This window comes from Procambarus clarkii, chromosome 16 (genome assembly GCF_040958095.1).
Source record: "Procambarus clarkii isolate CNS0578487 chromosome 16, FALCON_Pclarkii_2.0, whole genome shotgun sequence".
Taxonomy (NCBI): domain Eukaryota; kingdom Metazoa; phylum Arthropoda; class Malacostraca; order Decapoda; family Cambaridae; genus Procambarus; species Procambarus clarkii.
In genome coordinates this window covers 41,640,643-41,664,620 of record NC_091165.1, presented here as the reverse complement: position 1 = coordinate 41,664,620, position 23,978 = coordinate 41,640,643, and the positions used below count along the sequence as shown (strand labels likewise).

Genomic DNA, 23,978 nt, shown 5'->3' with positions numbered 1-23,978 from the left:
CGGGGGCGTCATCTCCGGCGGACGTCATCTCTGGGGGACGTCCTCTCCGGGGGACGTCATCTCTGGGGGACGTCATCTCTGGGGGACGTCATCTCTGGGGGACGTCATCTCCGGGGGACGTCATCTCCGGGGGACGTCATCTCCGGGGGCGTCATCTCCGGGGGACGTCATATCCTGGGGCGTCATCTCCGGGGGGCGTCATCTCCGGGAGACGTCATCTCCGGGGGACGTCATCTCCGGGGGACGTCATCTCCGGGAGACGTCATCTCTGGGGGACGTCATCTCCGGGGGACGTCATCTCTGGGGGACGTCATCTCTGGGGGACGTCATCTCTGGGGGACGTCACCTCCGGGGGACGTCATCTCTGGGGGACGTCATCTCCGGGACACGTCATCTCTGGGGGACGTCATCTCTGGGTGACGTCATCTCTGGGGGACGTCATCTCTGGGGGACGTTATCTCCGGGGACGTCATCTCCGGGGGACATCATCTCCGGGGTACTTCATCTCCAGGGGATGTCATCTCTGGGGGACGTCCTCTCCGGGGGACGTCATCTCTGTGGGACGTTATCTCCGGGAGACGTCATCTCTGGGGGACGTCATCTCCGGGGGAAATCATCTCCGGGGGACGTCATCTCCGGGGGACGTCATCTCTGCGGGATGTCAGCTCTGGGGGACGTCATCTCTGGAGGATGTCTTCTCTTGTGGACGTCATCTCCGGGGGACATCATCTCTGGGAGACGTCATCTCTGGGGGACGTAATCTCTCGGGGACGTCATCTCTGGGGGACGTCAACTACGGGGGACGTCATCTCCGGGAGACTTCATCTCTGGGAGACGTCATCTGCGGGGACGTCATCTCTGCGGAATGTCATCTTTTGGGGACGTCATCTCTGGGGCACGTCATCTCCGGTGAACGTCATCTCCGGGGGATGTCATCTCTGCGGGACGTCATCTCCGGAGAACGTCATCTCCGGGGGATGTCATCTCTGCGGGACGTCATCTCCGGGGGACGTCATCTCTGGAGGGCTGGGGTGAGGTTGAGGGCTAGGGTGGCGTTGAGAGCTAGGGTGGGGTTGAGGGCTGGGGTGGGGTTGAGGGCTGGGGTGAGGTTGAGGGCTGGGGTGGGGTTAAGAGCTGGGGTGGATTGAGGGCTGGGGTGGGGTTGAGGGCTGGGGTGGGGTTGAGGGCTGGGGTGAGGTTAAGGGCTGGTGTGGGGATGAGGGCTAGGGTGGGGTTGAGGGACTTGGTGGGGTTGAGGGCGGGGGTGAGGTTGAGGGCTGGGGTGGGGTTGAAGGCTGGGGTGAGGTTAAGGGCTGGGGTGGGGTTGAGGGCTGGGGTGAGGTTGAGGGCTGGGGTGAGGTTGAAGGCTGGGGTGAGGTTAAGGGCTGGGGTGGGTTGAGGGCTGGGGTGGGGTTGAGGGCTGGGGTGGGGTTGAGGGCTGGGGTGGGGTTGAGGGCTGGGGTGGGGTTGAGGGCTGGGGTGAGGTTGAGGGCGGGGGTGAGGTTGAGGGCTGGGGTGGGGTTGAGGGCTGGGGTGAGGTTGAGGGCTGGGGTGAGGTTGAGGGCTGGGGTGGGGTTGAGGGCTGGGGTGAGGTTGAGGGCTGGGGTGGGGTTGAGGGCTGGGGTTGGGTCTTGGAGAGTCGAGAAAGTGACCGTCAGCAACAGTTGGACAATAATATAATAACAATAATATGTAAGTGATACAAAGGATGAGATAAGTGTTACTTAACGTGTTTGTTATTTATATATTTCATGAAGACGACAATTACACGCCGCAAGGTTTGTACACACAATAATGAGCGAGTTTTATATTGTTGAGTGTTGGTACCCTCTCCTCAGGTCACGTGATCCCCCCCACCACCACCCCTTCGCTTACCTGGCTCCTAGCAGCCCTCACTGGTCCCCAGCACCTGGCTCCTAGCAGCCCTCCCTGGTCCCCTGCACCTGGCTCCTAGCAGCCCCCTGATCCCCAGCACCTGGCTCCTAGCAGCCCTCACTGATCCCCAGCACTTAGCTCCTAGCAGCCCCCTGATCCCCAGCACATAGCTCCTAGCAGCGGATCATAGCGATAATGTTTGTGGAATCACCCGGGGCAGAGTCATGATCTCTCTCACTCACTTCTCTCTCTTTCTCTGGTGCCGCAGGAAGTGGAGGTCTGACGTGTCAGGACAAGGAGACCATCCTGGACTCCCACAACACCCTCAGGCAGAAGGTGTCGATGGGTCACGTCCGCAACCAGCCCCCGGCCCTCAACATGCGAGCCTTGGTAAGTCTTCACTCACTCTCTCCACCAAACTTGTGGAGGATGTTTATAAGTTATGATTCAACTGATATAAGTACAAGCGACAGGCTCACAACTCTATTGAATGGCTGAGTGAACTTAGACTCACAACACTCAAGTGGGCAACTCTGGAGGATGTGATAAGGTGCTGGATGTTGAGTACAAGTGACAGGGTGAACACACCGGTGTTCACATTAGCCGGAGAGATGTCGTGATAAACTTGACTAGCGTGAGAGGCGCCGGAGAACAGGAGAACAGGAGCGGTCTCTTGTTCTCCGGTTAGTACTCACATACGTGTTTGTTTGTGTGTGTGAGAACCTGTGTCTATATGTATATACATATATGTGTTTCATTCACCTTGGGTACTAGGAGACTCGAACACCCGACCTCCGGCATTGGAGACATACGCTCTGTCTGTGTAAGAGCCTTAACAGTGAGAGCTGCCAAGGCACCTATAGCTCATACTTAAACACACTTAGCGTCCCCGTGGCTGACACTCGAGCACACGAGTATTGGGTAATCAACGCCCTGAGTAATTCCAGTGAGTAGCGGTTAGTTGTCTTGGGATCCTTCCCTCGCAAGGCTGGTCCAGATGTGCAGTTGACACTCCGGGCATCCCTGACACTCGACCTCTGGGCACCTCTGACACTCGACCTCTGGGCATCTCTGACACTCGACTTCTGGGCACCTCTGACACTCGACCTCGGGGCATCTCTGCAACAGTCACACCAGACTCCACCTGCAAGTCACACCAGACTCCACCTGCAACAGTCACACCAGACTCCACCTGCAACAGTCACACCAGACTCCACCTGCAACAGTCACACCAGACTCCACCTGCAACAGTCACACCAGACTCCACCTGCAACAGTCACACCAGACTCCACCTGCAACAGTCACACCAGACTCCACCTGCAACAATTAAGCACTGATGCATCACATAAGACCTTCACATGTGGAGCTTCTCACCCTCACGTGACACATTGCAACTGGCAGTGACCAGGCCGCCGCCGCCGACCTCAACTGTTCAACGAAACGGTGAATTTTTGTGAGGAAACCTTGGCAGTCGTGAGGGAGGTGGCAGGCCGGAGGGACTCTGGCGTCCCGCCCTCCTGATAACATAGAACCTTTTCTATGTGAACGTTGGTACACATTTCCACGTGATGGACAAACAGAAAGTAGAACTGGGTTCTATTCATTTTATTGACCCCGGGAAAAATAAAGCTAAAAACCAAAGTTATGGAATTCTAGGCCTAATATACTTTTCTAAATACGTTTATATTTGGACAAACCTTTTCCGGTTTGTCCAAATTCAGTAATATAAAAATGTATTTTTCATTGGTCCGTCACGTTCATTTTTGTACGATCGTCCTCGTGGGTACTGTGAGTACCGTCGGTTTAGAAACAGAGGCTGGCCAGAGTCTCTGTACCTCGCTAATCCAATCCCTCGCTAATTAACGTGCGAGTTTGTTTTGGTTATAGAGATATGTTCCATTATATACCCTACGGTGCTATATCTAGCGAGGCATGTGACGGGGCGTTATCATAGACAACTGAGAGGGCACCGACACGTGATTCTCACCCTTGTGATGCCACGATGTTCGGACGATTATCTCTGGTCGGCGGGAATGGTGAAGAGCGGCTGCAAGGACCCGAGTCTTGTCTGCGCGAGGACGTGCCTGTCCTAACGAGGTTCCCATGTTTAATGTTGTAGTTTAATGTTAACAGCGTCTGGCTGCTAGATACCATCCCTAGACGCATCACCGCTCCCCCTGTGCACGCCTCCAGGGTCCTGGCAACACCACCATGGCCCAGTGAAGGACCACTTGTGCTAGGGTGCACACACACACACACACACACACACACACACACACACACACACACACACACACAAACAACACACACATAGACACACACACACACACATACACACACACACACACACACACACACACACACACACACACACACACACACACACAGGGAAATGGCTACTGGAGTTTAACACCAGTAAATGTAAAGTTATGGAAATGGGATCAGGTGACAGGAGACCAAAGGGACAGTACACAATGAAGGGGAACAGCCTACCTGTAACGATTCGAGAAAGAGACCTGGGAGTGGATGTGACACCTAATCTAACTCCTGAGGCACATATAAATAGGGTAACGACAGCAGCGTACTCTACACTGGCGAAAATTAGAACTTCATTCAGAAACCTAAATGAGGAAGCTTTTAGGGCGCTTTACACTGCCTACGTGAGACCCGTCTTAGAGTATGCCGCGCCATCATGGAGCCCCCACCTGAAGAAACACATAAAGAAACTGGAGAAGGTTCAGAGGTTTGCGACGAGGCTTGTCCCAGAGCTACGAGGGATGGGATATGAAGAGCGGCTGAAGGAACTGAACCTTACGACACTAGAGAAAAGAAGGGAGAGAGGAGATATGATAGGGACATATAAAATACTCAGGGGAATTGACAAAGTGGAAATAGATGAAATGTTCACACGTAATAATAACAGAACGAGGGGACATGGGTGGAAACTGGAAACTCAGATGAGTCACAGAGATGTTAGGAAGTTTTCTTTTAGCGTGAGAGTAGTAGAAAAATGGAATGCACTTGGGGAACAGGTTGTGGAAGCAAATACTATTCATACTTTTAAAACTAGGTATGATAGGGAAATGGGACAGGAGTCATTGCTGTAAACAACCGATAGCTAGAAAGGCGGGATCCAAGAGTCAATGCTCGATCCTGCAAGCACATATAGGTGAGTACATATAGGTGAGTACACACACACACACACAGGCCTCGTAGCCTGGTGGATAGCGCGCAGGATTCGTAATTCTGTGGCGCGGGTTCGATTCCCGCACGAGGCAGAAACAAATGGGCAAAGTTTCTTTCACCCTGAATGCCCCTGTTACCTAGCAGTAAATAGGTACCTGGGAGTTAGTCAGCTGTCACGGGCTGCTTCCTGGGGTGTGTGTGTGTGTGTGGTGTGGAAAAAAAAAAAAAAAAAAAAGTAGTTAGTAAACAGTTGATTGACAGTTGAGAGGCGGGCCGAAAGAGCAAAGCTCAACCCCCGTAAAAACACAACTAGTAAACACACACACACACAAACACATACACACAAACAGACACACACACACATACACACAGAAAGACAATACGAAAATGACATCGCAAGCAAGGCAAAGACTCAGCCTAAATTGCTGCATAGCCACATCAGGAGAAAAACTGATGAACAGTTTAAAGGAACAGGTTATGAAATTAAGAATAGGGGCAGAAGGATTCACTACAAACGACAAAGAAGTGTGTGAGGAACGGAATAAGAAATTCCAGGAGGTCTTCACCTTAGAGCAAGGAGAAATTCCAGAGATAAGAGAGGGAATAGCTAACCAGGACCAACTGGAAGAGTTTGAGATTACCAGCGGGGAAGTAAGGAAGTGTTTACTAGAGTTGGATGTGACAAAGGCTATAGGCCCAGATGGAATCTCCCCTTAGATACTAAAGGAAGGAGCAGAAGAACTGTGCCAACCACTCTCCATAGTGTATAACAAATCACTGGCAACAAGGGAACTGCCAGATATTTGGAAAGCAGTTAACGTAGTCCTGATATACAAGAAAGGGGATAGACAGGAGGCACTGAACTACAGGCCAGTGTCCCTAACCTGCATACCATGCAAGCTGATGGAGAAGATTGTGCGAAGAAAGCTAGTGGAGCATCTGGAGCGAAGGAACTTTGTAACACAGCATCAACATGGGTTCAGGGATGGCAGGTCCTGCCTCACAGGGTTACTTGAATTCTATGACCAGGCAACAAAAATAAGGCAAGAAAGAGAAGGGTGGGCAGACTGCATATTTTTGGATTGTCAGAAAGCCTTTGATACAGTACCACACAAGAGGCTAATGAAAAAACTGGAGATGCAGGCTGGAGTGAAAGGGAAGGTACTCCATTGGAAAAGGGAGTACCTAAGCAACAGGAGAGAACGAGTCAGTGTGAGGGGTGAGGTCTCAGATTGGCGAGACGTTACGAGTGGAGTACCGCAGGGGTCAGTCCTTGGACCTATGCTGTTTCTGATATATGTAAATGATCTCCCAGAGGGTATAGAATCATTTCTCTCAATGTTTGCTAATGATGCAAAAAATTATGAGGAGGATTGAAACAGAGAATGATAGTAGGAGGCTACAAGATGACCTGGACAGACTGAGTGAATGGTCCAACAAATGGCTGTTGAAGTTCAACCCGAGAAAATGCAAAGTAATGAAACTAGGCAGTGGAAGCAGGAGGCCAGACACAGGATACAGAATAGGAGATGAAGTACTTAATGAAACGGACAGAGAGAAAGATCTAGGAGTTGATATCACACCAAACCTGTCTCCTGAAGCCCACATAAAAAAAATAACGTCTGCGGCATATGCGAGGCTGGCTAACATCAGAACGGCGTTCAAGAACCTGTGTAAGGAATCATTCAGAATCTTGTACACCACATATGTTAGACCAATCCTGGAGTATGCGGCCCCAGCATGGAGCCCGTACCTTGTCAAGCACAAGACGAAGCTGGAAAAAGTCCAAAAGTATGCCACTAGACTAGTCCCAGAACTTAGAGGCTTGAGTTACGAGGAAAGGCTGCGGGAAATGCACCTTACGACACTGGAAGACAAAAGAGTAAGGGGAGACATGATCACAACCTACAAAATCCTCAGGGGAATCGACCGGGTAAACAAGGATAAACTATTCAACACTGGTGGGACGCGAACAAGGGGACACAGATGGAAACTGAGTACCCACATGAGGCACAGAGACGTTAGAAGGAACTTTTTCAGTGTCAGAGTAGTTAACGGATGGAATGCATTAGGAAGTGATGTGGTGGAGGCTGACTCCATACACAGTTTCAAATGTAGATATGATAGAGCCCAGTAGGCTCAGGAATCTGTACACAAGTTGATTGACATTTGAGAGGCGGGACCAAAGAGCCAAAGCTCAACCCCCGCAAGCACAATTAGGTGAGAACAAAATAGCAAGGTACACACACACACACAGGTAATGTCCTGTTACCTAGCAAGGGGTCTGGTAGCTGAGTGGATTGCACGCAGGACTCGTAATCCTGTGGCCCGGGTTCGATTCTCGGACCAGGCAGAAACAAATGGACAAAGTTTCTTTTACCCTGATGCTCCTGTTACCTAGCAGTAAATAGGTACCTGGGAGTTAGACAGTTGTTATAGAGCTGTTTCCTGGGCGTGTGTGTGTGTGGGGGGGGGGAATAGTGGTTATTAACAGCTGAGAGGTGGGGCCGAAAGAGCAGAGCTCAACCCCTGCTAGCACAACTAGGTGAATACACACACACACACACACACACACACACACACACACACACACACACACACATTCGTGGTCAGTCAGCCGTGGTGGACGGAAGTGGGTCTGGGAAGCTCTTGGGTTACTAGTGAATTTTGAGGGATAATCAGATTACATTGAAGTGAAAAAGTGTTTCTGAGTGAAAGAATAACTAGTAAACTGACTCAAACCACAAGAAAGTGAAGAAAGAGAGTAGCAATAGCACCATTGACAATATATGTTGAGCACATTGTGGCGTTGTGAAATAGTGGAAATTGAAATTGAAATTGAAATAAGTTTATTGAGGTAAAATACACACAAAGGGATGAGGTAGCTCAAGCTATTCTCACCCCATTCAGTACAACGTGTTAATATATACATAGACACACATCACAAATAAACATATTACCAAACATTCTGAGAGGTAAACATATACATTTCCTCCTTCACAAGTAGTATGGTATCAGACGTACAAATAGTGGAAGATACCTCGTGGTGGCCGTGACCTCACCAGCCTCAACCTGTGACCGACCAGGACCTCACACCAGCCGCAATGTTATCTGATGCACCGCGTGAAGTACTTGCTCACCGTTTGTGTAGCAGGTCGTGCAAGGTACTGGAGCGCCTGTTGGCTAGGTTGTTTATTGCAATGACGAAACCAGGAATGACATCATGATCAATCACCAGCAGAGAAGAGGAGGAGGAGGATAGATTTGTAAACAAGCTAACTGGGAAATTTGTAGAGAGGACGAGCATTTGGATAGAGGATCCAATCCAAGGGATTAAAAGTGAGATTTTCAACAAATACAGGATGAGGTTGTGAGAAAGAAGCAAGAGCTTATGCACTATATTCAGGAAGAAATTAGGAAGCGCAGGGGAAAATGGGAGAGTGAATGTACTCGGCTCACAAATGAATTAGGTAGGATTAAGAGCATGGCTAGGGACAAAGGATTAGTGGGGGATGAATTAGTGAATGGGGGGGGGTGGTATCCAGGGGAGGGGCTACCAGCATGAGAGTGAATCACTGAGAAGGCGGCCAATTATACTCCAAGGATTATTCGAATCTTGGGCAAAATCAAGACAAGAAAGGATAGACATGGAAAAATATGAATTATATGAGATTTTGAGATGTATCAGGGCAGAGATGGCATGGAAATGAGGTGGAACTCAGCTGCAAGGTTGGACCTCACAATTCTACCAAGAGTAGACCTGTTCTGGTACAATTCTTTAATGAAGAGGCAGTGGATTACATAATGAAGAACAAACATTTTACTCAGAGGCAAAAAAGGGGGGCATTACAATGTGTTTATTGAGAGGTATATGACGAAAGATGAACAAATAGCCCGCAAGGTGAAATGGCCAGCACGACACCGAGCCCCCTAGCCTCCCAAGTAGCCCCACCTCCCAAGTCACACCCTCCCCAACTCTGCCCTCCTATACCCCCCTCCCCCGCTTCAACCCCAAACAACTCCCCGGCCCCTTCCACACTTGCACTCAGCTCAGCTCAACCTGCTACATCGCACCCTTCAATGACCCTATCGTGCCAAGCCATACCCCCCCAAACCCACCTTCCCACCCCTCCTCCCCTACTACCCGCTCCAGCTCCCCTACCCCTTCTACCCCATTGCCTTCAATTACATCTGCTCCATCCCAGCTCCCACTGCCCTCCTCTTCCCCTCACCCCCAGCCCCCACCCAACCCTCACCCCTCCTCTGCACCCCTTTCTCCCATATAACTCCCTCACCTTGTGACCCCCTAATCCCTTCACCCATCTCCCTCTTCCCCTCTTCTACCCCAAATCCCCCACATACCCCCGATTCCCCCCTGACTAATACACCCTCTTTTCCACTCCCAGCACCCATGCTCCATTCTCCCTTCAGCCCTCTGCCCCCACTATCCTTCTCCCCCTAACTTCTCAACCTCTATCTGACTCTCAGCCTCACTCTACTTCTCAACCCCCCTATGCCATTCAGACCCTCCCTAATTTTCAGACTCACTATGACCTTCCTACCCCCCCCCCCCTAGATGCCCAGATCTCATTCGCCTCCCAGGTACCTCAGGCACCCCCCAGAAATGCCCCCAGGCACCCCCAGACGCCATTCACCCCCCAGGCACCCCCCCCCCTCAGACCCCATTCACACCCCAGACCCCCAGAATCCCAGACCCCCCAGAGAAAGGGTTTCTGAGAAAGAGACAGAGAACTCTGGCACCAGAGATTCCAAGAAGAGTCTCAAGGTTTGGTACACCAACGCTGATGGGGAATCTAATAAAACAGAAGAGATAAAAGAAAGAGTTAGTGAGGCAGCTCCAGACATAGTTGCAATAGTGGAAACTAAAATAAGTAGCATGATCTCGGATGCAATCTTTCCAGAGGGGTACCAGTTATAAGAAAAGAAAGGACACAGGGACAGGGAGGAGGAGTGGCACTCCTAATAAAGCGGAAATGGAAGTTTGATGAACTGGAAAATCCGGGTGCCAATGGAAGCACGAGGTCCATACATAGAACTCTGACAGCAGACGGGAAGAAGATTGTGATCTTGATAATCTACAATCCCCCAACAAACAGTAGAAGGCCCAGGCAGAAGTATGAGGACAGAAACAAGGCATGTATAGATGAACTGCAGAAGGCAGAAACAAGACTACGGACAACGGGAAAGGTATATACAGAAAGCGACAAGGAAATCTGTGAGGTACTGAACCCCAGTTTCCATAGTGTTCACAACCAAGCCTGAGGAGCTCCCTTTGTTAGAGAAAGAGCTGACCTTAGAAGAGAGATTATCAAATATAGAGGTGACACCAGAGGAGGTAATGAAACAACTAACAGCACTGGACGAATCTAAAGCAACGTATCACCTTGGATACTAACAGAGGCAGCGCAGGTCCTCAGCGTGCCTCTGGCAAGGAATTTTAATGAGTCATTTACGAGGTGAGAGTTGTCCAGTTACTGGAAGAAGGCAAATATGGTCCCCATTTTCAAGAAAGGAGATAGAGAAGAAGCACGTAACTACTGACCAGTATCACTGACAAGCATCCCCTGCAAACTACTTGAAGCAATAATCAAGTTAATACTAGTCACAAATAGAGAAGATTATGTATGTAAACAAACACCAACTTGGGTTCAGGGAAAGGAAATCATGCCTAACAATCCTTCTGGAGTTCTATGATAAGGTAAGAAGAATAAGGCAGGAGAGGGAAGGATGGGCAGACTGCATATTTCTTGACTGCCCCAAATCCTTCATCACAAGAGATTACTGTATAAACTTGAGAGTTAGGCGGGAGTAAGCGGAAAAGCCTTAAAGTAAGTTGTAAAGCAAGTTGTTAAAGTAAGGAATGATCTAACAGACCAGAGAGTAACAGTAAGGAACGAGAAGTCGGACTGGCGGATAGTAACAAGTGGATAGTAACAAGGATCGGTGCTGGGACCAATTATATTTCTTATATATGTAAATGACATGTAGGTAGACATGTAAGAAGTAGACAAACATCAACGTCTTAAATGCCAATGTTTGCAGATGACTCGAAATTAATGAGACGAATTATGACACATGAGCATTGTATGATCCTCCAAGAGGACTTGAAGAAGTTGTAGAGATGGTCCGCGGCTTTAGAGAGGTCCGCGGTTGTTCAACGTCCTACCAGTGAGCATCAGAAATATTGCCGGAACAACTCGGGCTTGGGGAGTAGAAGAACTCCGAGAACCCCATCAAGCATGTATCAAGCAGGTCGGAGTTACTACTGAAGTTCAACACGAGCAAGTGTAAAGTTATGGAAATGGGACTAGACGAGAGGATACAAAAGGGACAGTTCACAATGAAGCGAGACTATCTACCTGTGACGACTCAAGAATGAGACCTGGGAGTGGATGTAACGCCAAACCTAAGTCCTGAGGCATATAAATACGATAACAACAACAGCGTACTCTACGCTAGCAAAAGTCGGAACATCATTAAGGAACCTAAGTAAGGAGGCATTTAGAGCGCTTTGTATTGTCTACGTTAGACCAGTGTCAGAGTATGCAGCTCCGTCATGGAGTCCCCACCTGAAGAAACACATAAGGAAACGGGAAAAGGTTCAAAAGCTTGCAGCGAGGGATGAGACATGAAGAGCGACTAAAGGAATTGAACTTAACGATGCTTGAAAAAAGGATAGGGAAGACATGATAGAGACGTATAAAATACTTTGGGGTTCGACAGAGTAGAAATAAAGAAAATGTTCACATTGAATACCAGAAACACACGGGACAATGGCCGGAAGCTTGAAACTCAGATGAGTCAAAGAGATGATTGAAATTTTTCATTTAGCGTAAGAGAAGTGGGAAAATGGAATTAGCTACAGAAGCACGTTGTAGAAACGCACTACAATCATAATTTTAAAAGTAGAAATGATAGAGAAATAGATCACGAGTCATTCCATTAGACACCTGGCAGCTATAAAGGCGGGGTTCAAGAGCTAATGTTCGATACTTCCAAAAAAATCAAATTGGTGAATACCCCCCCCCCCCAACAGACGAGGCAGAGGGGCTAGTGTGACCACCAGAACTCTTATCATGACGGCTGCTGACTCTAAGTCGCAGAATACTTACGAGAAAGATAACTTAGATTCAAATTAACTGGAAATGATAACGTGACGTGATAGAACACACAACACGACATGATAGCCCATACAACACGACAAAATAGACGACAACACATGATACACGACACAACACTCCAGGAACCGCTCGATGCTCACATACAGGTGTGAGTGACTTTGTGAAGGTTCCCAAGTACCTCTTGGCTCGCTCTTGCTTAACTCGCACATGCCTTAACGCTACATAATTTACCTAAGAAAGCTTTAAGTAAAGTAAGACTTTACCGCAAGTCACAATCGACTTGAGAATGGTCCAGGACGGACCGAAACGTTGTCGTCCCTTCACCTTCTAGTGTGTGGTCTGGTCAACATACTTCAGCCACGTTATTGTGACTCATCGCCTGCATACATAATTTAGTTCGGTGAGGAATGCCAAGCACTAATGTATATTCACACCTCTGTATTCCACTCTACTTGTATTCCTATACACAAATTTATCAATTTGTCTGTTATATATATATATATATATATATATATATATGTCGTACCTAGTAGCCAGAACGCACTTATCGGCCTACTATGCAAGGCCCGATTTGCCTAATAAGCCAAGTTTTCATGAATTAAGTTATTTTCTCTAATTTTTTTCTTATGAAATGATAAATCTACCCATTTCATTATGTATGTTGTCAATTTTTTTTTTATTGGAGTTTAAATTAACGTAGATATAAGACCAAACCTAACCAACCCTACCTAACCTAACCTAACCTATCTTTATAGGTTAGGTTAGGTTAGGTAGCCGAAAAAGTTAGGTTAGGTTAGGTTAGGTAGGTTAGGTAGTCGAAAAACAATTAATTCATGAAAACTTGGCTTATTAGGCAAATTGGGCCTTGCATAGTAGGCTGATAAGTGAGTTCTGGCTACTAGGTACGACATATATATATATATATATATATATATATATATATATATATATATATATATATATATATATATATATATATATATATATATATGTAGGTGGTTGTAATAATAAATAATTGCCATTGTGTTAATATTCTTACAAAATACAATCACCATCACTCCCGATGATTTAATCTAACCAGGTTAGAGACAATGGGTTTATATGTTAAATAAAAACCGTGACGGAGCTCAGTAATTCTTGCTTGATGTCCAATAATTAGTGTTAGGAGAGGCGAGAGCCGGTGAGGCGGCTGTACAGTGTAAGTGGGGCCTGAGACAAGCCTGGCTATTATAGTCACCTGATATTACAACCTCTTGACCACCTGATCACTCAGCTGATTAATTTATGACCACCTGTTTCAGCTGAGTCATTCATAAGCAGCTGTATTAGCTGAGTCATTCATAACCAGCTGTATCAGCTGATTCATTCATAAGCAGCTGATTCATTCTTAAGCAGCTGTATCAGCTGATTCATTCTTTAGCAGCTGTATCAGCTGAGTCATTCATAACCAGCTGTATCAGCTGATTCATTCATAACCACCTGCTTCAGCTGATTCATTCATAACCAGCTGAATCACCTGAGTCATTCATAACCAACTGTACCAGCTGATTCATTCATAACCAGCTGTATCAGCTGATTCATTCATAACCCCGTGTATCAGCTGATTCATTCACAACAGTCATTGTCAAGTGATTCATTGCTGACCTTCATTGGCAGGTGGTTCATTCATAACCAAGGTTAAGCCATCCGCTCGTAAGTACAGTTTATCTCTGAGTAGTGGCGTCACCCGGGCCGCTCACAACCATTGGTATTCATCATAGTACGCAGCTCTACGTAAACATGAGAGTGAAATTTATTCTTATGAGTGTGTGGAACACCTGTTTGCTGCCTTAAGACGGCGGGGACGTAGCTCTCAGTGATGGTGGCGTGTCCTTGTCTGTAGCCTTGATCTCTATGCAACGGATTAGCCGGAGACCTGCCTCGCCTCTCTCCCTCGTGGGCGCACGCGCGCGCACCTCGCTCCTGTGAAAGTGTCTACTTGTCTACTAGTACTTACTTAACTCTACCTACGGGCTGGTGAGGTCTAGCTCTATATTCCCCGTCTAGTAACTAGCTTCGTTGGACGCATTGTGTTATAATTTAATTATTCTGACGTTCCAATTCTTTGTGGAGTGTAGCAACTTTGTGGGTGGAGTTGACGCCCACAATTTCTTTCAGTGAGCGCTTGCTGTCCACCTTTAAGATATATGAGAACTTTCTTATATTTCTTCAACTCATTTGCGTTGCCAACTTCCAGCAATGTTTTCTTGTCCTACTTTCTCTTACTTTTTGGAGGCTGCCGTGGTCTACCCTGTCACTTCCCCTCAGTATCTTGTATGTTACGAACATGTCCCCCGATGTTTCTTCTCTCCTACAGGCATGTGAGGTCTAGTTCCCTTCACCTGTTCTCATAGGGTTGAGGTGAGTACATATATGTAAGTAAACACACACACACTTCCCTGTCTTCTTTAACTAGTGTGTGGGTGTTTCCTCATATATTTACTCACCGATTAGTGCTTGCTGGATCGAGTTGTGGGTTTGGGTCCCGCCTTCTAGCCACCGGTGGTCTATTACAATGTCTTCCGACCTGCTTTTCTTTCACATCTTCCTGCGAAGTTATGACTGGAATGATAACTTCTACAACATTCTCATGTACTTCGTCCCATTTCCCCCCTACTCGTGAAGTAGCAAAAACTAACATCGTTGTTAGAGAAAAATTTAAGAAACTGTATAAACTTGGCGAGAAAGTAGACGCCACCGCCGTCCACAATCACTAAACTGAACACGTCAGTAACCTGGGTCTGGAGTCAGGTCATTCGAGTAGACGCCCGGCGGCTGGTGAGGCGGGGCCCAAGAGCTGCTGCTCGGTTCACTAAGCACAAATGAGTAAATATACATTATGGTAGTGAGTGTTGCATCACTGTCCACGGCCAGAGGGAGGGACGGCCCAACCGTCTTGACTTGACGGGAGAACAACAACCACTTAATCGTAGGCTAATTTCCTCCAGACGCCCCAGGAGAGTGTGAGACATTATGGAGGAGCCGTGAGGAAGGTGACACACTGGAGCAGCCACCCCGCCACTCACACTGGCGCCGTATATCACCACTATGACAACACTCACACTGGCGCCGTATATCACCACTATGACAACACTCACACTGGCGCCGTATATCATCACTATGACAACACTCACACTGGCGCCGTATATCATCACTATGACAACACTCACACTGGCGCCGTATATCACCACTATGACAACACTCACACTGGCGCCGTATATCACCACTATGTTGACCAGACCACACACTAGAAATTGAAGGGACGACGACGTTTCGGTCCGTCCTGGACCATTCTCAAGTCGATTGTGATGAGGACAGGTAGGGACAGGCATTAAATAGGCAAGAGAGAGCTGAGGAGGAAAGTCAGATGTAGGGGATAGTAGTAATGAGAACTGCAGCAGGCCTATTGGCCCATACGAGGCAGCTCCTATTATAACCACCGAAGGAGATAGTAATAGGAAAAAGAAGAGGATAGCAAGGGAGCGTAGAAGACAATGAACAGAAAAAATTCCCTTCAATTTCTAGTGTGTGGTCTGGTCAACATACTTCAGCCACGTTATTGTGACTCATCGCCTGCATCACCACTATGACAACACTCACACTGGCGCCGTATATCATCACTATGACAACACTCACGTCTCATCTGTGCCCCAATATTACAACAGTCCTGCGCGCCTCACAGCTCAGTGGACAGCGCTTTGGGTTCGTAGTCCTGAGGTTTTGGGTTCGATCCCCGGTAGAGGCGGGGACAAATGGCCAAAATGTTTCTTTCACCCTGATGCCCCTGTTACCTAGCAGTAAATAGGTACCTGGGAGTTAGACAGCTGATACGGGTTGATTCCTGGAGGGGGGGGGGGTAACAAAAAAGGAGGCATGGTCGAGGACCGGGCCGCGGGGACGCTAAGCCCCGAAATCATCTCAAGATAACCCCAAGGACAATCGGTCCGGGTTAGAGCCCCAGGAGGCTCCTGACACCTGAGCACCGAGCCTTAATTAGGAACCTGGTGGTTAACCTGGTGGTTGGTGACCAGGTCACATGAGTAGAGTGAGGCGGCTAAGAAGAATCATCTCCTGCGAACTCCAGTGTGAAACAATGAAAGAAAAGCCATCGTGAACGTGTGTACAAGTTCTGTGAGGAGTGAGGGCAGAGAGCCCCGTCTGAGAGCTCACAAGGAGCTCCGAGGAGCTCCAGAGAGAGGCAGGCTGACAGGTGTGTGGAGCCTCGCCTCACTGTGGCCCAGGAGCTGGGAACCTGACGGAGCGTGACTCACTGCTCGCCCGCGAGAAAGTAGCAGCAACACAAGTGACGCAGCGACGGCTGCTTACGGCACTAGGGAGCTGAGGAGCAGGGCTGGGGGAGACGGGGGGCATGGGACACTACCCTGCCTCCCCACGGGGGCATGGAACACTACCCAGCCTCCCCACGGGGGCATGGGACACTACCCAGCCTCCCCACGGGGGCATGGAACACTACCCAGCCTCCCCACGGGGGCATGGAACACTACCCTGCCTCCCCACGGGGGCATGGAACACTACCCAGCCTCCCCACGGGGGCATGGGACACTACCCAGCCTCCCCACGGGGGCATGGAACACTACCCTGCCTCCCCACGGGGGCATGGAACACTACCCAGCCTCCCCAAGGGGGCATGGAACACTACCCAGCCTCCCCACGGGGGCATGGAACACTACCCTGCCTCCCCACGGGGGCATGGAACACTACCCAGCCTCCCCACGGGGGCATGGAACACTAACCAGCCTCCCCACGGGGGCATGGAACACTACCCAGCCTCCCCACGGGGGCATGGAACACTACCCTGCCTCCCCACGGGGGCATGGAACACTACCCAGCCTCCCCACGGGGGTGTGGAACACTACCCAGCCTCCACACGGGGGCATGGAACACTACCCAGCCTCCCCACGGGGGCATGGAACACTACCCAGCCTCCCCACGGGGGCATGGAACACTACCATGCCTCCCCATGGGGGCATGGAACACTACCCAGCCTCCCCACGGGGGCATGGAACACTACCCAGCCTCCCCACGGGGGTGTGGAACACTACCCAGCCTCCCCACGGGGGCATGGAACAGTTCTTCACGCAATAGCGACAAGGATGAAAATCGACAATAAGTGTGGGGCTCCACCCACACTGGAGTGGGGCTCCACCCACACTGGAGTGGGGCTCCACCCACACTGGAGTGGGGCTCACCAGCCACCGAGCGGCCGGACCCCGTCCTCAACACCTGCGGCAACAGTTGTCACTCGGGTCAACACCTGCGGCAACAGTTGTCACTCGGGTCAACACCTGCGGCAACAGTTGTCACTCGGGTCAACACCTGCGGCAACAGTTGTCACTCGGGTCAACACCTGCGACAACAGTTGTCACTCGGGTCGACACCTGCGGCAACAGTTGTCACTCGGGTCAACACCTACGGCAACAGTTGTCACTCGGGTCAACACCTGCGGCAACAGTTGTCACTCGGGTCAACACCTGCGACAACAGTTGTCACTCGGGTCAACACCTGCGGCAACAGTTGTCACTCGGGTCAACACCTGCGGCAACAGTTGTCACTCGGGTCAACACCTGCGGCAACAGTTGTCACTCGGGTCAACACCTGCGGCAACAGTTGTCACTCGGGTCAACACCTGCGGCAACAGTTGTCACTCGGGTCAACACCTGCGGCAACAGTTGTCACTCGGGTCAACACCTGCGGCAACAGTTGTCACTCGGGTCAACACCTGCGACAACAGGTGTCACTCGGGTCAACACCTGCGGCAACAGTTGTCACTCGGGTCAACACCTGCGACAACAGTTGTCACTCGGGTCAACACCTGCGACAACAGTTGTCACTCGGGTCAACACCTGCGGCAACAGTTGTCACTCGGGTCAACACCTGCGACAACAATTGTCACTCGGGTCAACACCTGCGGCAACAGTTGTCACTCGGGTCAACACCTGCGGCAACAGTTGTCACTCGGGTCAACACCTGCGGCAACAGTTGTCACTCGGGTCAACACCTGCGACAACAGTTGTCACTCGGGTCAACACCTGCGACAACAGTTGTCACTCGGGTCAACACCTGCGGCAACAGTTGTCACTCGGGTCAACACCTGCGACAACAGTTGTCACTCGGGTCAACACCTGCGACAACAGTTGTCACTCGGGTCAACACCTGCGACAACAGTTGTCACTCGGGTCAACACCTGCGACAACAGTTGTCACTCGGGTCAACACCTGCGACAACAGTTGTCACTCGGGTCAACACCTGCGGCAACAGTTGTCACTCGGGTCAACACCTGCGACAACAGTTGTCACTCGGGTCAACACCTGCGGCAACAGTTGTCACTCGGGTCGACACCTGCGGCAACAGTTGTCACTCGGGTCGACACCTGCGGCAACAGTTGTCACTCGGGTCGACACCTGCGGCAACAGTTGTCACTCGGGTCAACACCTGCGGCGACAGTTGTCACTCGGGTCAACACCTGCGGCAACAGTTGTCACTCGGGTCAACACCTGCGGCAACAGTTGTCACTCGGGTCAACACCTGCGGCAACAGTTGTCACTCGGGTCAACACCTGCGGCAACAGTTGTCACTCGGGTCAACACCTGCGACAACAGTTGTCACTCGGGTCAACACCTGCGGCAACAGTTGTGGTTTCTCTTGGAGAGCAAAACACGAAGGGAAGGGAACTATCAGGGGAAAGCGCCCAGCCATCACAACTATAAACACTAGGAAGGGGTCAGGATAACGATTTGGGATGGGACGGAGGGGAGGAATAGTGCCCAACCACTTGGGACGGTCGGGGATTGAACGCCGACCTGTATTAAGCGAAACCGTCGCTCTACCGTCCAGCCCAAGTGGTTGGGTGCCGGTGCCACTGAGTGCCTTGAGGGACCACGGGCCAGATCCCGCTACCATGATATAAGAGACTCATGCAACACTTCGTCTGTTATCCTGCCACGAACATATATATTAAAAGTGAGTCGCGCTAAAGACCAGGAGTAGAATTTACAACGAAAGAATTAATTAATAATATACAAAATAAATAAATAAACAAATCCACGAGGGCCGTGGATGCATCACGTAATTGTGATGTAAATAAATAAAGGACTATAATTGGTCATCAATTGTTAGTGATAAACGACGAGTGATAAGCAGTTAGTGGAGGCTGAGGGAGAGTGAGGTAGAACTGCACTCATCATGAGTTGTACAGCATCACGTCTGACTCATGGTCCAGTAGAACCACTGTGGCCACCATCATGAGTCAGCGTCACACTGACTGTGACCCCCATCATGAGTCAGCGTCACAGAGTTTTAAGTCACTGGATTAGTAAGCTTTTGTGAGTGTTGATGAGGACGGGCTGTTTGTGATGAGGACGGGCTGTTTGTGATGAGGACGGGCTGTTTGTGACGAGGACGGGCTGTGTGTGACAAGGACGGGCTGTGTGTGATGAGGACGTGCTGTGTGTGATGAGGACGGGCTGTTTGTGATGAGGACGGGCTGTTTGTTGATGAGGACGGGCTGTTTGTGATGAGGACGGGCTGTTTGTGATGAGGACGGGCTGTTTGTGATGAGGACGGGCTGTTTGTGATGAGGAAGGGCTGTTTGTGATGAGGACGGGCTGTTTGTGATGAGGACGGGCTGTTTGTGATGAGGACGGGCTGTGTGTGATGAGGACGGGCTGTGTGTGATGAGGACGGGCTGTGTGTGATGAGGACGGGCTGTTTGTGATGACGACGGGCTGTTTGTGATGAGGACGGGCTGTTTGTTGATGAGGACGGGCTGTTTGTGATGAGGACGGGCTGTTTGTGATGAGGACGGGCTGTTTGTGATGAGGACGGGCTGTTTGTGATGAGGAAGGGCTGTTTGTGATGAGGACGGGCTGTTTGTGATGAGGATGGGCTGTGTGTGACGAGGACGGGCTGTGTGTGATGAGGACGGGCTGTTTGTGATGATGACGGGCTGTTTGTGATGAGGACGGGCTGTTTGTGATGAGGACGGGCTGTTTGTGATGAGGACGGGCTGTGTGTGATGAGGACGATCTGTTTGTGATGAGGACGGGCTGTTTGTGATGAGGACGGGCTGTTTGTGATGAGGACGGGCTGTTTGTGATGAGGACGGGCTGTGTGTGATGAGGACGATCTGTTTGTGATGAGGACGGGCTGTTTGTGATGAGGACGGGCTGTGTGTGATGAGGACGGGCTGTTTGTGATGAGGACGGGCTGTTTGTGATGAGGACGGGCTGTGTGTGATGAGGACGGGCTGTGTGTGATGAGGACGGGCTGTTTGTGATGAGGACGGGCTGTTTGTGATGAGGACGAGCTGTTTGTGATGAGGACGGGCTGTGTGTGATGAGGACGGGCTGTGTGTGATGAGGACGGGCTGTTTGTGATGACGACGGGCTGTTTGTGATGAGGACGGGCTGTTTGTTGATGAGGACGGGCTGTTTGTGATGAGGACGGGCTGTTTGTGATGAGGACGGGCTGTTTGTGATGAGGACGGGCTGTTTGTGATGAGGACGGGCTGTTTGTGATGAGGATGGGCTGTGTGTGATGAGGACGGGCTGTGTGTGATGAGGACGGGCTGTTTGTGATGATGACGGGCTGTTTGTGATGAGGACGGGCTGTTTGTGATGAGGACGGGCTGTTTGTGATGAGGACGGGCTGTGTGTGATGAGGACGGGCTGTGTGTGATGAGGACGATCTGTTTGTGATGAGGACGGGCTGTTTGTGATGAGGACGGGCTGTGTGTGATGAGGACGGGCTGTTTGTGATGAGGACGGGCTGTGTGTGATGAGGACGGGCTGTGTGTGATGAGGACGGGCTGTGTGTGATGAGGACGGGCTGTTTGTGATGAGGACGGGCTGTTTGTTGATGAGGACGGGCTGTGTGTGATGAGGACGGGCTGTGTGTGATGAGGACGGGCTGTTTGTGATGAGGACGGGCTGTTTGTGATGAGGACGGGCTGTTTGTGACGAGGACGGGCTGTGTGTGATGAGAAGGGCTGTGTGTGATGAGGACGGGCTGTTTGTGATGAGGACGGGCTGTTTGTGATGAGGACGGGCTGTGTGTGATGAGGACGGGCTGTTTGTGATGAGGACGGGCTGTGTGTGACGAGGACGGGCTGTGTGTGACGAGGACGGGCTGTTTGTGATGAGGACGGGCTGTGTGTGACGAGGACGGGCTGTATGTGATGAGGACGGGCTGTTTGTGATGAGGACGGGCTGTTTGTGATGAGGACGGGCTGTTTGTTGGGTCTCTGGGGCTTTAACTCATATATTAAATTATTTGATTCTTATGGTTAACATAAATCGAAGGACCACTTTGAGAAAAGAGGGAAAACCAATAAAGGTGATTATTAGATTGACATTATAGAAACAGTGCCAATGTGCGATAATAAATCACTTGACGGTAATGAATAGACTGTATTATTAATTAATTAAAGTCAAAGCCTCAAATATCAACATTGGGGGGGGAGGGGTATTTCTAGATGTTCATATATATCTAGGAACCAGTGTGGTTCGTCACTAGTTCATTGTTGAGTTAGTAAGATGGCAAATCTGAACTAACTATAGATTCAAAGATACGATATATCAAATAATGAATATATTGAAAGATTATGAAATGTTGAGCAACAATAAGAGTAAAACACATTAAACATCAAACCATAAATTCTGGCATTAGATTATTCACTGTAAACATTCTATATATGAATTTATATTGAACTAATAATAATCTTAGCTAAATTTATACGAAAACTGGTGTCTTAGCTGTAAGACGACTTCTGTAATTCTGTTTCGTTACTCGTCCTCGTGACCATAAGATACCAATAAGGAAGGAACCCGTGGAGAATATCGTGAGTGATGAGAGACAACTTGTTAACTCCTCGTCTACACGCTGCTATCACGGAAAATTATGTAGCATTGTATTAGGCTATGAATTATTTCAATATTCATTGAAATTGAAATAAATGAAGAAAATCAACTAACGATGTATTGTTGTTGTTCTTGCTACATAACGACAGACTACCCACAAATACACGATCTTGAATGATGCATCAAACGAGAAGAGTATAGTTAACGTGAGCGTGTCAAACACTAAAGTCTGCCTGAACCGCGTCAGCCAGTCCCAGGCGTCCACTGCTGTGTACGCGTAATTACGGACTTCAATTGTTGACGCGTTATTAACTGGCAGGGCGCTGTAGAACACGTGGGGAGGTAAGTGGTGGCTATCAGTGGCGCTGCAAGGTAATTAATGTTGGAAAACTCTTCAGTCACACCACCACCACCACGCGTCTTCCCTTCCTGATCACCGGGCGGACACGTGAGGAATGGCTGCTCGCCCCCAGCGTCTCCCTCAACCCCCTCTCTCCCATTCACAATAGAAGTTAGTAATCACGGAGAAATCTTTTCCGTGTAATTACTGACGTAATGTGTTAAAGGAATAGGGTTGGAATTGTGGGGAATTAAATATTGTTTATTATTCTAGCTAGATGGTGTTGATTAAGCACTGTTTCCTTAACGAGAAATGGGAAGTATTTCCATGGCACTCGTATATGACAGATAAACCTGTTATTTAGTGATAATTTTAGTTAATAACTCTCGGTTATTGGATCATTAGGAGTTATATTATCAGTAATTAATTATTATACAGAATACTGATAAAAGTAGAGAACCATATTAAATTCTCTAACATATTGGTAATAAATATGTCTAAATAGACAATATCTGACGCAATCCTGCCTCTCGATGTCGTGAGAATTTCAGCAATTAACGCGCAGATAAAGAAATATTAATTTATGATAGCATTACAGTTAGTAAGGTTAATTGATACTGTGGTTAATACAATAATGATGTATTGTAATACAAGAAATGATGTATTAGTGTTGGAAACTTTCCAACACTGTTTGTGATGAGGACGGGCTGTTTGTGATGAGGACGGGCTGTTTGTGATGAGGACGGGCTGTTTGTGATGACGACGGGCTGTTTGTGATGACGACGGGCTGTTTGTGATGACGACGGGCTGTTTGTGATGAGGACGTGTTGTTTGTGATGAGGACGTGCAGTTTGTTGATGAGGACGGGCAGTTTGTAATGAGGACGGGCTGTTTGTGATGACGACGGGCTGTTTGTGATGACAACGGGCTGTTTGTGATGAGGACGGGCTGTTTGTGATGAGGACGTGTTGTTTGTGATGAGGACGTGCAGTTTGTTGATGAGGACGGGCAATTTGTAATGAGGACGGGCTGTTTGTGATGACGACGGGCTGTTTGTGATGAGGACGTGTTGTTTGTGATGAGGACGTGCAGTTTGTTGATGAGGACGGGCAGTTTGTTGATGAGGACGGGCTGTTTGTTGATGAGGACGGGCTGTTTGTTGATGAGGACGGGCAGTTTGTTGATGAGGACAGGCAGTTTGTTGATGAGGACGGGCAGTTTGTTGATGAGGACGGGCAGTTTGTTGATGAGGACGGGCTGTTTGTGATGAGGACGGGCAGTTTGTTGATGAGGACGGGCTGTTTGTTGATGAGGACGGGCTGTTTGTTGATGAGGACGGGCAGTTTGTTGATGAGGACGGGCTGTTTTTGATGAGCACGGGCTGTTTGTTGATGAGGACGGGCAGTTTGTTGATGAGGACGGGCTGTTTGTGATGAGTACGGGCTGAGTGACACAACTAAATACGATTTTTTTAGTGAATTGTACTGTACTTCCTGTGTGTGTTGGCAGCACACTTGT

General features: G+C 49.3%; 1 protein-coding gene across 3 annotated transcripts in view; it reads left to right on the top strand.

Moving 5' to 3' along the window:
- Positions 1–23,978, top strand: part of LOC123760124 (venom allergen 5) — a 298,290-nt gene that overhangs the window by 227,760 nt on the left and 46,552 nt on the right. For all 3 annotated transcript variants that reach the window (XM_045745617.2, XM_069325471.1, XM_069325470.1), the window contains one exon: positions 2,144–2,265. In XM_045745617.2, the coding sequence (XP_045601573.1) occupies positions 2,144–2,265 (122 nt within the window). The remainder of the gene's footprint in view (positions 1–2,143; positions 2,266–23,978) is intronic.